The 12,973-nt window shown below is 39.1% G+C and overlaps 2 protein-coding genes across 3 annotated transcripts in view; one reads left to right on the forward strand and one right to left on the reverse strand.

Moving 5' to 3' along the window:
- GLRX3 (glutaredoxin 3) overlaps positions 1-12,973 on the forward strand; it is a 240,940-nt gene that overhangs the window by 136,211 nt on the left and 91,756 nt on the right. The gene's annotated exons all lie outside the window — the stretch shown is intronic.
- Positions 1-12,973, reverse strand: part of C9H10orf143 (chromosome 9 C10orf143 homolog) — a 48,297-nt gene that overhangs the window by 9,389 nt on the left and 25,935 nt on the right. For both annotated transcript variants that reach the window (XM_050804471.1, XM_050804470.1), the window contains exons 2-3: positions 5,926-6,090; positions 5,755-5,817 (exon numbers count right to left, since the gene is read on the reverse strand). In XM_050804471.1, coding sequence (XP_050660428.1) covers positions 5,755-5,817; positions 5,926-6,090 — 228 coding nt within the window. The remainder of the gene's footprint in view (positions 1-5,754; positions 5,818-5,925; positions 6,091-12,973) is intronic.

Genomic DNA, 12,973 nt, shown 5'->3' on the forward strand with positions numbered 1-12,973 from the left:
TTAGCACCAGAAAATGACCTAAGTAACAGTTAAAATTTTTTTAAAGGTAGTTTTTCAATAGCCGTATTCCAGAGAAACTGTCAGCTACTGCTAGAAGCTAAGTCTGAAGATTCTGTCAGTGGTCTATTCAGACCCGTCTATTCTGGGATTCATATTTGGCTATACTGACACAGCCAGACTCTTCCATTCCCAGCTTATTCCCTCACAGTGTGAGTAAATCAGCCCTGTGTCTTAGCCAAGAGCTTCTCACTGTGTCTGGGGATGAAAATCCACAAAAACCTGCACTATCACCGCCACACTTCTCAGAGGGTGTTCGAGCCTGACGCTGGGCCACCAGTGTGAGGGAGTGACGCCGGCATGCTAACTGCAAACACACTGATCAGCCAAAAGAGCAGAAAGCAGAGGGGGCTCCCAGCCGAGTGCTCAGGCCCCTGCCTCCCCATCAACGACGCTGCGTGGCAGGCCAACCGCTTAGCACCTGGGGACCTCACTTTCCTTATCTGTAAATTGACAGGGTTAGACCAATGAACTCCGGGATCCTTGACAAACCTGGGGGGAGAAATGCATGGAGCACAACTTGATTCTTACAGAATGATCAATGAAGTTCCCGTTGATCCCTCCATGATTGTGTTTTCTTCTCTCAGGACAGAAGAAAGAACTGACAAGGATGCTTGCTATCAGCTGTGGCCGAGACAGGACACAAAGAGCAGGGCACTGCGCATCGATCTCTGTTCATCCATGTCAGAACGTTACATTTCCATCTTCGGCCCCGACCCCAGCTTGACACTCGGACCCGCCATAGCAAGCACAGGCAGCGTTCTCAGCTGTCACCGCAGGCACTGGAGGAGGGCAGAGATCAATGGGTTCCAAGCCTTCCTGTTCTAGTGCAGTATTTATAGATGATGTAGATGTAGAAAGCAGTGACCAATAATGTACAGATATGTAAACAAAATAAACAGAAGTATTTTAAAGGTCACCAATTTGGAGATAAAAAGCAATACAAAGAAAAAAATGCATCCATTTAGAATCAGAATAATCATACTTTGGCTCCTCCTGCTGTCCCTACAAGGGAAAACTGAACCAAAACAATAGGTTTGGACCAAACACCTCCCTTCCCCTGCCCTCAATTTCTACTCCTACATTGCCTGACTCCACACACACAGACGTGCACATGCACTACATATGTACATAGACACACACATGCACACACACCATATACACCACACACACACAAATGTTGTCAGGCAATAGATTTCAGCGTCAAAAAGTGAATAATACGGAGGCTAATTAAGACTGCTCCCTTGCTATTTGCCCTCAATGAAAAAAAAAAAAAAGATTAGGCTAATGACAACGCTGGTATCCAGAATCAACATGGGACCAGAGGCTCCATGGCACCAGGAAACACCATGTTTTGCATGCTGGCTTTTCAGTGGTAACTCCCTACCCGTTTGAGCAATAAAAACCAATAACCACAGATAAAAGGGAGTGAAGGAGCATTAGTGATGGGCAACATTGAAGGGCCTGACTGTATTTTGAAATTTCATGTCCAGGCTCTCGAGACTCATGTGGCTTATCACCGGGATCAGCCCTGCCAGCACTCTGGAGTGCCAAGCTTGCGGACTACTGACTGAGCCCTTGCAGGGGACAACAAAGGCCCAGGGACCTCTGTTAGAAACAGCAACTTTTCTCCCCAGGAGAGTCTGTCCATTCATTAGCTGATTAGCACAGGTAAGAAAACAGAAACCAATCTAGGTATATTTCAAACAGAGGGACTGTAACAGGATTTGGCTACACAAATGATGGAAGCGATGAGAAGCCAAATGGGGGAGCTGATATGGTTCGGCTCTGTGTCCCCACCCAAATCTCATCTCGAATTGTACTCCACACGTATTAGAGGGGAGCTGGTGGGAGGTAACTGGATCATGGGGGCAGACTTCCCCTTGCTGTTCTTGTGATAGTGAGTTCTCATGAGATCGGTTGTTTGAAAGTGTGTGGCACTTCCCCTCTGGCTGTCTGTCTCCTGCTGCCATGGTAAGGCATGCTTGCTTCCCCATCACCTTCCACCAGGATTGTAAGTTTCCTGAGGCCTCCCAGCCATACTTCCTGTACAGCCTGTGGAACTGTGAGTCAACTAGACCTCTTTTCTTTATAAATTATCCAGTCTCAGGTAGTTTTTTTTTTTTTTAGATGGAGTCTCATGTGTCACCCAGGCTGGAGTGCAATGACGCAATCTTGGTTCACTGCAACCTCCACCTCCCAGGTTCAAGCGATTTTCCTGCCTCAGCCTCCCAAGCTGGGATTACAGGCACCAGGTAGTCCTTTATAGTGATATGAAAATGGACTAGTACAGGAGCCAAACACTCACCAGGAGGACAAAGTGAGGAGGAAGTGGACCTCGCAGGAGCTGGGCCGAGAGGGACTGCTCTGCAGGAGCTGAGTCCCGGGGGAGGACTGAGAGAGAGAGAGAAAGAAATGCTCTGGCCTCCTCCTCCTTCTCCCCAGCATTCCTGTGTCCCACCAATGCCTCACGTTGGCTGGATTCTCCCAGAAGTCAGAAGCAAAGGAGTCTGGGAAACACAGTCTCCACAACACAGAGGAGGGGCAGAGAAAGGGGGTCAGAGCTGAGAAAAAAACAGGCAACGGCTGACCAGTGATCCAATAAGATCCGAGGGTGGGCCCTTCTCCAGAGGATTCCAGCACTGAGAGACTACAAAACATCAGAGACCAGAGACCTCTAGGAAAACACGGTGCTGAGGAAATACCATCACGTCTCCCCTCAACCAATATCCTAAATCCTTTCTACAGTGTTCTGCCTTATAAGCCTTCCTCCCTTTTTCATGTACCTTTTTTTGATTATTTTGGAGACCTCTGGCAGCCCCCTAAGTTTTCACTTAATTGCTTTGAATTTGCAAGGAGCAGCTTCATTTCCATTTTACACTTGGTTACTGTGTGGCCTGGGTACAAGCCAGCCGTGCAGATCCGGGAAAGGAAGCCTGCAGCCCAGGTAGTCACCTGGGCTGCAGCGTGGGAGCCAGTGGTGGCAGGAAAGGAAGCCTCCTAGTGATGGCAATCATCCTCTACAGGACTTGCAGCCCCAGACAGTGCACAACAGCGAGAGCAAGCAGCCTGACCCTGGGCAGGAGCAGATGCCCTGGATGCAGCAAGATCAGGTCTCACCACATTCATTTCGATCATCGATAACAAGAGCAGGGTGATACAGGGCTACGAGGCGATGCTCCTAAATAATAACATACAGCAGGAGGTGAACCCTAACGGTAATTACTATAAGAAACCCCCTCAGCCACTCCTGAACCATTGTAACAATGGTTACGATGCGCCAGAATGGGTCAACAGAAATAGACCGAAATGCAAACTTGGAAAATGAGGTTGAAGAGGTCTGCCGAGGAAACTCTTGCATATGGGAAATGTCAAAACCCTATATGTGTAAGAAACAACTCAATCATAAACATAAGGAAAAGCTTAGGAACAGAAGGACCACCAAGCTCAGACGGCTATACTGAGAATTCAGAGCAGAACAGATCAGATCAGCTGACATCCTACTAAGGTCAAAAATACACTAGAGAATTCAGGATGCAAAGGAGCTTACTGGAGAAAAGCCACCAAATTAACTCAGAATCACATGTAAGCTTCCCATTAGGAATTTCACACAAACTACCCCTGACATCACCTTGGCTTCTCTCTGACCAAGAGAACCATTCTGAACCGCCTACGGGCATCACAGGAGAGCGGGCAGGTCCACGTGTAAGCAGGCATTTGTGAATGGAACCGCAAGTTTAATAAAGTCTTCTGAAATTTGGAATTTTGCCCCATTGGTGATTTATTGTTAAGCACAACTCCCAGGGATCTTTCATTGCTAAAAATACTATTTGCTTTTTATTTAACACTGAACCTTTTGATGTTTTATAATACAAAAATAGTGTCTTATTATTTTAAAAGCTTAGGAGAGAAACTAGCCATATTATTAGAAGAAGAAGATATATGCAGCTATAGTCTGTTCAAATATCAAGAGGTGTGACTTTTCAAATTCACATTTCAATCTTTATTTACATTAGACTTTCAGAAATAGTGGGTGTAAATATTAAAACGCCCAAGCCTGGGTGAAATTTTATTGAGAATAACTACAAATAAAAGGAAACTGATTTTTTAAAGTCAGTTTCTGAAATTTAGATGAAAAGAATATTGAGTATTAACAAAAAAAAAAAGATATTTACATATCAATGAAGGTTTTCTGCTCATAGATTCATTTCCTACGAAACATAACAGAGGCAAGCTTGGGGAATTATAAAGAAAGGAAAAACCCTAATCAAATAGGTACTGTTGTTCAAACAGAATATTAGCCAAAATGATCCAATCAGTTGCTGGAACTAAATTTTTTTTTCTTTAAGCCATTCATGCCAGAACACAAGCTCTCAAAGCATTAAGAATCTGTGCTACATTCCAAGTGTTTGCTTCCAACAGACGGGGGGATGTGAAAGATACATTCCATGGAAACGGGGTGGGGGGGACAAAGAAGGCACCAGTCAGTCATTGGCAAACAAGGAATTCAACCCCAATGGAGGCATGATTCTCAAAGTAAGCATTATTCATTTGTATTCTAGGGTATATTTAACAGCTATGTGAATCAACCTAAACATACTAAATTCAAGTTGCCGGATCTTTAATTTCACCATTGTTCAGAATTACACCATAGAATGCAACATAACCTATGAAAATTTTTCTAAAGAGAGTACAAAAAGTAGCAAAGTATACCTTCATGGAATGAGTTTCATACTAAACTTTGTTTTCATATTTGTCTAAGGAATTCAGACAATTAGAGGTTCACCCTGTCATCAGACATGGTGATGGCTGTCATGGTTTTAGGTCTTTGTTTGAAACAAAATCAGTGCTTATCATTGTAAAACACAGTAGCTTACAGTATGTCAATTGAGGATCTCCATAATTTATTGACTCAATCTTTTGCTTATCAAAAACAGCAATACATTTCTCTAAAGATCTTTAGGGGGCAATCTCAGAAATACACATACACACACACACAAATTCCTGGTTTCTAGGTGGAATTTAAATATAATTCTATTTTATTGCAATATTAAGATTTCAAATTTAAAATTAAAGAAACCCAAGAATTATAGAGGTTATCAAAGACATATTAACTTGTTCTTGGAGTAAGTTCAAAATTAATAACAAAGGTATTATTATGCTAATATATACTTTATGATATTCTGCCCAATAGAAGAGACTGAGAATCTGACTCTGGCAGTTTCTGACCTCCCTTTACTTTGAATTAATGATGTGAACACTGTGTTCCCTTCTGAAATCTGTGATTTATGTGAAGTTTATGACAGAAACATGGAAGAAAAGCATAAACAGGGAAAAGAAAAACGCAATGGTGATTCCTATTTGGAAAATTAAATGAGAAAGATCTTTTCTCCAAGATGTCCTTAAATGATTCTCTATTTTAACCAAATCCAATGGCCTTGTCCCTTCCCTAAACCCTGTTTTTTAGAAGGAATTTTAAATGTATTTGCAATTTCTATTTCCAATCTGAAGCTGGACACAAATTAGTTTGTATACTGATAGAATGCTAAGAAAAGCTTAAATCAATTTTCACCTTTTTATTTATGTTCCTCATTCTTCAGAAACGTAATTGCAGTTTTTATTAACTTTGTTTTATGGATCTAATATTTAAGAAGAAGTCTATCTTTTATGTCACAGCAAGAAGGTTAATGCACTTACAGATTCCCCTGCAATACATCTTGGGCAAGGCTGGGCTGAGCTCCTTCCACCATTCTGAGAAATCTATTTAACAAATCACAGTTGCAGATATATCAGAACAATGATTATTTACACTTTCTATTAAAATATTTCAACATGCTCACAACTAGTTTGGTGGGAACAGGAACATACCCCTGTACTTAGCCTCCCCTGGCTACTCTCTGGCCTCGGTGCTGGGGGGCAGCCTCTTGAGGGAGGCTCCCGGTCCTCTGGGCCCCACGATGCCAGGACACAGGCGTTCACCGGGTGGCAGCCACACTCGTGCCCACTGGCTTCGAATCTCCTGCATGCCCGTTTCTGAAACAAACGAAATTTCACTTGAGATGGTCTCATAAAGCACACAACACTCTAATTGAATTTGCTTTCAGAAAACTTCAGCTGCAAATACAGAACCCTGTGGAGCTGGAAAACTTTATAGGGCATTTGAGGAGATGATTTTAAACTTTATCTTTTCAGAATAACAATCATCAATTACATTTAACCTCATTATTTCTTGCATTGCCTGATATTTACTTAGCTTTATACATTTAAAATAGTCACTTCAAATAATTTTGGCTGAAACTCTTGTAATAAACTTGGTGACTGGTTTATTGATATTGAAAATGTGCAAAACCCATAAATTTTATTCAAGAAACTAGTTATATGCTTTTGCTTAGTATCAAATTACATACTTTCTTAATACAATATGAATAATTCACATGTGACTACTTCTCTGTCTCACTGGCACTGAAGAGCAAATTAATTTTATTTATTTCAAAGGTTGCACACACAGTCCGTAACTGATAACCTTTGGGAAAGTTAGCATTTGGTTTTTACTACTATGTGAACTAAAGAAAATAATTACAAAAGGAATCCTCTAATGCTAAAGAAAAAAAGTACTCGGTTTGAAAGTCCCAAGACTTTCTCTATGTTTAGAGTAACAATGTTGTAACTGACACAGAGTTTCAGAGGCAGGAGGACCTCTGTAAACAGTCATGGAGGCCACCCTGGCCCAGGGCCAGCAATCCATGCCAGGAGCCCTGGCAGCCAGCCCAAGAGGCCCCGCTGCTGGACAGCCCCGATTTCAGAACACACTGCATAGTACACTGGCATCTCCCCAACTTCTTCAGCCACTTGCAAATCACCTTTATGACTTTTGCAAAATGTGTTTATGATCTGTGCTATTATTATTTAATATATTCTTAATGAACTTTTTTCACTTAATGCATTTATACAATATAGAAACCTTATGACTAGAAATGATGCATTAAAAATGGGAGATGAAGGAAAAGGAAGAGAGAAGAGTTCTCATTATTGTATAGTTCATTATTGTATAAGCAATAGGTGAGTATTAACTGATGCTGAAAAAAACTGAGAATTGGACAATGAAGGGTTAAATAATAAAACAGGGAACCTAAGGATATTAAATAGGTTTAAACACAAATAATCACTAGAAAATACAAATCCTTCTACATCCAAAATTTTAAAAGAACAAGACCCAACTATACACTGTATACAAGGGACGCACTTAAAATCAAGTGATTCTGAAAGGCTACAAATAAAAAGGATGGACCAAAGTATACTAGAGAAATAAAAACAAAAAGAGAGCAGGAGCAGATCACATAGAACACAAGCTCCAAAGTGTGAATACAACCAAGGACTTTTTTTTTAACGCTAAAAGCCACAGTACACAGTGAAGACAGAATGCTCATGAACACTATGAGCCGAATAATATAACCAAAACCTTTATCAAACAAAGACTACAGGAGATGTGAACAAACGCTGTTAGAAACATACTAATAATAGGAGGTTTCATACACCATTCTCGGTACAAGGCAGAGCAAGTATACAGAAAACAAGTCAGGAGATAGATCTAAACAACATAATCAACAAAGGTTGACCTTATGGACATATATATTGAACTCTGTACCCTGATAACAGAGTATACCCTGATAACAGAGTATACACATTCCTCTCAAGAACCCACAGCACAGTCACCACTGATGGCATTAAAGGAAAAAACCATGATTTCCATAGGGTAGAAATGTAACCAATACTTTCTGATTATAATGCAATAAACTATCAATAATTAACAAAAACAAAAACATGGAAAGGCACTTCCACCTGGAAATTTAAGAGTCTTATTATTTCTTAGGTCACCAACTGAGAGGAAAGAATTTTTTAAAAATAATTACAATGAAAACACTACATATCAGAATCCATGAAATACATTTAAAACAGTAATCAGAGAAAAATTCATTGCACTGACACTTTTATCAATAAAAATGAAAGAATGAAAGTTAATAATTCCCAGCCAGGCACGGTGGCTCACGCCTGTAATTCCAGCACTTTGGGAGGCTAAGGCAGGCAGATCGCTTGAGGCCAGGAGTTTGAGACCAACCTGGGCAACATGGTGAAACCCTGTCTCTACCAAAAAATATAAAAATTAGCCAGGCATGGTGGTGCACCTGTAGTCCCAACTATTCAGGAGGCTGAGGCGGGAAGATTGAGCCCAGAAGGCTGAGGCTGAAGGGAGCTGAGATCATGCCACTGCACTCTACCCTGGGTAACAGAGCGAGACTGTCTCAAAAAACAAATAATAACAATAGTAATTCCCAGCTCATAAAAACTAGGAAAAGAACAAGAAAGCAAACCAAAATAATACACAAAGAAAACATGAAGGAAAAAGCTAAAATTAATGAGAAAAAAAGAATAGATAAGATAAAATTAATGAGGTGGAGAACAGAAAAACAGTAGATCTAATGTACAAATATAAATCCTGGTTTTTAGAGGGAAAAAAAGTAGACAAACCACTAGTTAAGTTACTCAAGAAAAAGGAGGAGTGAATACAAAAGTAGAAAATAAGAAAGGACCCAGGGGAAATAACCAATGAAACAAGAAATTCTAAAAATCTTAAGGGACTATTTCACAGACCTCTATGCAAGTGAATTTGAAAAATGTAGATGTAACTGATAACTTCCTAAGGATAGTCTGATTACCAAAACTGATCCCATTAGAGTTAGAAAGTTTAAACTGATAATTTCCCAGAAGAAACAGAAAGAGTTATTAAGTGACTACCCACAAGAAGCCCCAGGACCACATGGTTTCCCAGGGGAATTCTCCCAAACCTTCAAAGGCCAGGTAATGCCAATGCTCTATGAAGAAGATTCTAGCACACTGTCTCCTTTAATGAAGCAAATGTAACACTGATAAACCAGACAGAAAGAACAAGAAAATACAATTATGCACCAATCAATTGCTCAATATCGATGTAAAAATATGAATGAGGTCTAAGATATTCAAAATATTAGAAAACTCTTAATATAATGTACTATATTAATAAACATAAGGAAATAGTGTGATGACCTCCATAGATTCTGAAAAATCCTTTAACAAAATTTAAAACTTATTTATGATAAAAGTTAAAGAACACAGGAATTGAGGGTTATACTGTTAAATTAATAAAATACACATTCCTTAATTCATTACTAAATGAGGAAAAACTAATAGCATTTCTACTACTATCAGGAACAGGGCAAAGATGCTCACTGTCTCTGTTTCTGTTCAACATTGTATGAGAGGTATTACCCAATATACTGAGACGTGAGAAATCAATCAGCATTATAAGAAGGGGTAAAGTAGTAAAACCACTTCTATTTGCAGTTGATAACCATACATATCTGGAAATCCCCAGAGAATCAATGATAAAACTAACTCAAACAATAAAAGAATTCACTAATACAGAATTAACATACAAAAATCAATAGCTTTCAAATACAAAATAATAATCAGAGAAAAATTTAAAATAATTGCAACAAGGATTAAATAGGAACAAATTTAACAAGAATTTCACAAAATCTATACAAGAAGAATGTAAGACATTCTTGAAAGACACTAAAGTAGATATGAACAAGAGAAAAGACATCCCCAATTATTGGATAGGATAACCCAGCATTATAAAGATGACAGTTCTCCCTAAATTAATTTGTAAATTCAATATAATCCCAGTAAAAATCCCAGTAAACTATTTTACAGAGTTACATTAGTTGATACTAATGGTCACAATGAAAAACAAATAAGCAAGAAGAGCTAGGAAAACCCTGAAGAAAAAAATGAAACAACTCCTGGACATGAAAACAAACCATAGAGACTCCATAATTAAACACGGTGGCACACAAGGAGACAAACAGACCAGTGTGGTAGCATTAAAAGTCCACATAGAAATCAAAATATATATGAAAGTTTGGCTTCAAATCACTGTGATAAGGATGGACTTTTCATATTTACATATATAATTTTCATTTTTTTTTAAGAGATAAGGTATCACTATGTTGACCAGGCTGGTCTCACACTCCTGGCCTCAAGTAATCCTCCCATCTTGGCCTCCCAAATTGCTGGGATTATAGGCATGAGCCACTGTGCCCAGCAGGATGCACTTTTTAATATACGGTGCTGGGACAACTTGGAAACATTTGGAGAAAAGAAATTTAGATCTGCACCTCACACCATGACATGGTTTGGCTGTGTCCCTACCCAAATCTCATCTTGAATTGTAGCTCCTATAATTCCCACATGTTGTGGGAGGGACCCACTAGGGGATAATTGAATCATGGTGGCGGTTCCCCGATACTGTCCTCGTGTTAGTGAATAAGTCTCATCTGATGTTTTTATAAGGGGCTCCCCTTTAGCTTGGTTCTCATTCTCTCTCATGTCTGCTGCCATGTAAGATGTGCCTTTCACCTGCAATGATTGTGAGGCCTCCCCAGGCACATGGAACTTTGAGTCCATTAAACTTTTTTTTTTTTTTTTTTTAAATAAATTACCCAGTCTCCAGTATGTCTTTATCAGCAGCATGAAAACAGACTAATACAACCACATACAAAACCAAACCAGATGCATCAGGGACCTGAATGCAAAAGGTCTAATTATAAAGATCTATGCAATTCCTAGGAGAAAATATGAGTGAATTCTCTAATCTTGGTGTAGGGAAAGATTTTCTAACTGATTCAAATACAGAGGCAATAAATATGATTCAAAATACAGAGGCAAGAAAATCAAGATTGATAAGTTTTACTATATGAAAATAAAAACTTCTGTAGGGCCAAACAAACAAAAAAATCCTAAACAACATCAAGAGATAACTGATAAAAAAGGAAGAAAAATGTTTGCAACATATATCACAGAAAAAGGGTAAATAACCTGAATATAAGAAACTATTACAAAAGCTGACTGACAAAGGACCAAAAACCTGAAAGATAAATGGAGAAAAGACATAAACAATTTACAAAAGCTATTAAAATGGTCCTCAAACATGAAAACAGTGTTCAAACGCACTCATATTTAAAGAATACAAATTAAGATAACATCAAGATATCATGTATCATCAGAAGGGCAAAAATTGTAGAATGTGATATAGCCCCTGTTGGTGAGGCTTCAGGAAAACAGGCACCTCCCACTTTGCTGGTGAGAATGCAAATTAATGCAGGGAAATTTGGCAATACCTAACAAAGCTATATGCACAGTTTTTAACCCAGCAATTACAACTCTAGAATCTACCCTAAACATACACCTCCAACAATGTGGGGAAAAAAGCACATTTGCACAGAGTTCTTCAATAGTGCAATATATTGGAAACAACCTAAATGCCCCTACACCGGAGAGTGGTTAGATAAACTATGGTACTTCTAAGCAATGAAGTACTATGCAACTGAGAAAAGGAAGAGGAAGATTTCCATGAACTGGTCTACAGTGATTTCCAGAAAACATTGTTAAGTGAAAAACATAAAGTGCAAAAGAGTATCTATAATATGCCATCCTTTGTGTAAGAAAGAAGAGGTTATAAGAAAATAGACACTATCTGCTCATTTCTGCAAAAGAAATACAGGAAGGATATTTGAGAAATGAAAGAGACTGCTTTCCTATAGACAGTGGGTACGAAAGGTTTGGGGAAAAGGGTGGCATGGGAACAGAAATGAAGAGGAGCATATAGCTCTGCATTGAAGCACCAGAGTAACATTTCACATGCCAAAAAGGAAGGGAAAAATCTAAGTAAACCAGGACATCGAGGGAGGGGAACCCAAGTGGAATACAAAAATAATGAACCTAACTACATTACAAATAAGTAACACAGCCACACTGAAAACAACTACCCCAAATAACTTTAAAAAATACTATTTTGGGCCAGGTGTGGTAGCTCATGCCTGTAATCCCAGCACTTTGGCAGGCCAAGGCAAGCAGATCACAAGGTCAGGAGTTTGAGACTAGCCTGGCCAATATGGTAAAACCCTATCTCTACTAAAAATACACAACAAAAATATTAGCCAGGTGTGGTGGCAGGCGCCTGTAGTCCCAGCTACTAGGGAGGCTGAGGCAGAAGAATTGCTTGAACCTGGGAGGTCAAGGCTGCAGTGAGCCGAGATCACGCCACTGCACTCCAACCTGGGCAACAGAGCGAGGCTCTGTCTCAAAAAAAAAAAAAAAAAAAAAAAAAACTATTTTGACTGGAAAATCAAAGTCTAAATAAAGACAAAAAGCACTGTATAGAAATGCTGTACTCTAGCTAATAAATGTGTTTATTACAGGGTTAGCAATTTTGAAATTACTTTATTGGCACTGGATAAGTAAGTAAATACATCGTAAATAATAAGAGCTAAGTTTCTCACTGTTGAAGAAATAAGCTACAAATACAGAAAAGGGAGAGGCTACAATGAACCCAGTAGTGTTGGATTAGAATTTTTAATACATATCCAGACAGAGATATAGAAATATATAAAGATATGTATGTGTGGGTTACTGTGTGTGGGGGTGATATACACATATACACAAACACACACATATGTATATATATCCTAGCTGTGTCCACTAAGGACAATGGCATCCTAGTAGCAAGATTACACTTAGCACCTAGAAATTGGTTTCTAAATACCATTTTCCCATAAAAGGAATCTGGACTCCATGGGAAGCAGCTGATTCAGGGAAGCAGCAGGGAAAATAGAAGATGAGCCTGAAACACTTTATGGGCCAAAAACTTAGAAAGTTCTTGTAAAATGAGGCCATGTCAAAGGAAGGACTTCCTATTGGCCAAAGCTGGAATGATTTAAGCAATAAAATAAAAACAGCACTGGATAATCCACAGAAGAATGTAAATGCCTATTAGTCTACCCATATCAAAAATAATTGAGGAAATAAATAGGTAAGAAGG

Source organism: Macaca thibetana, chromosome 9, assembly GCF_024542745.1.
Source record: "Macaca thibetana thibetana isolate TM-01 chromosome 9, ASM2454274v1, whole genome shotgun sequence".
Classification (NCBI taxonomy): domain Eukaryota; kingdom Metazoa; phylum Chordata; class Mammalia; order Primates; family Cercopithecidae; genus Macaca; species Macaca thibetana.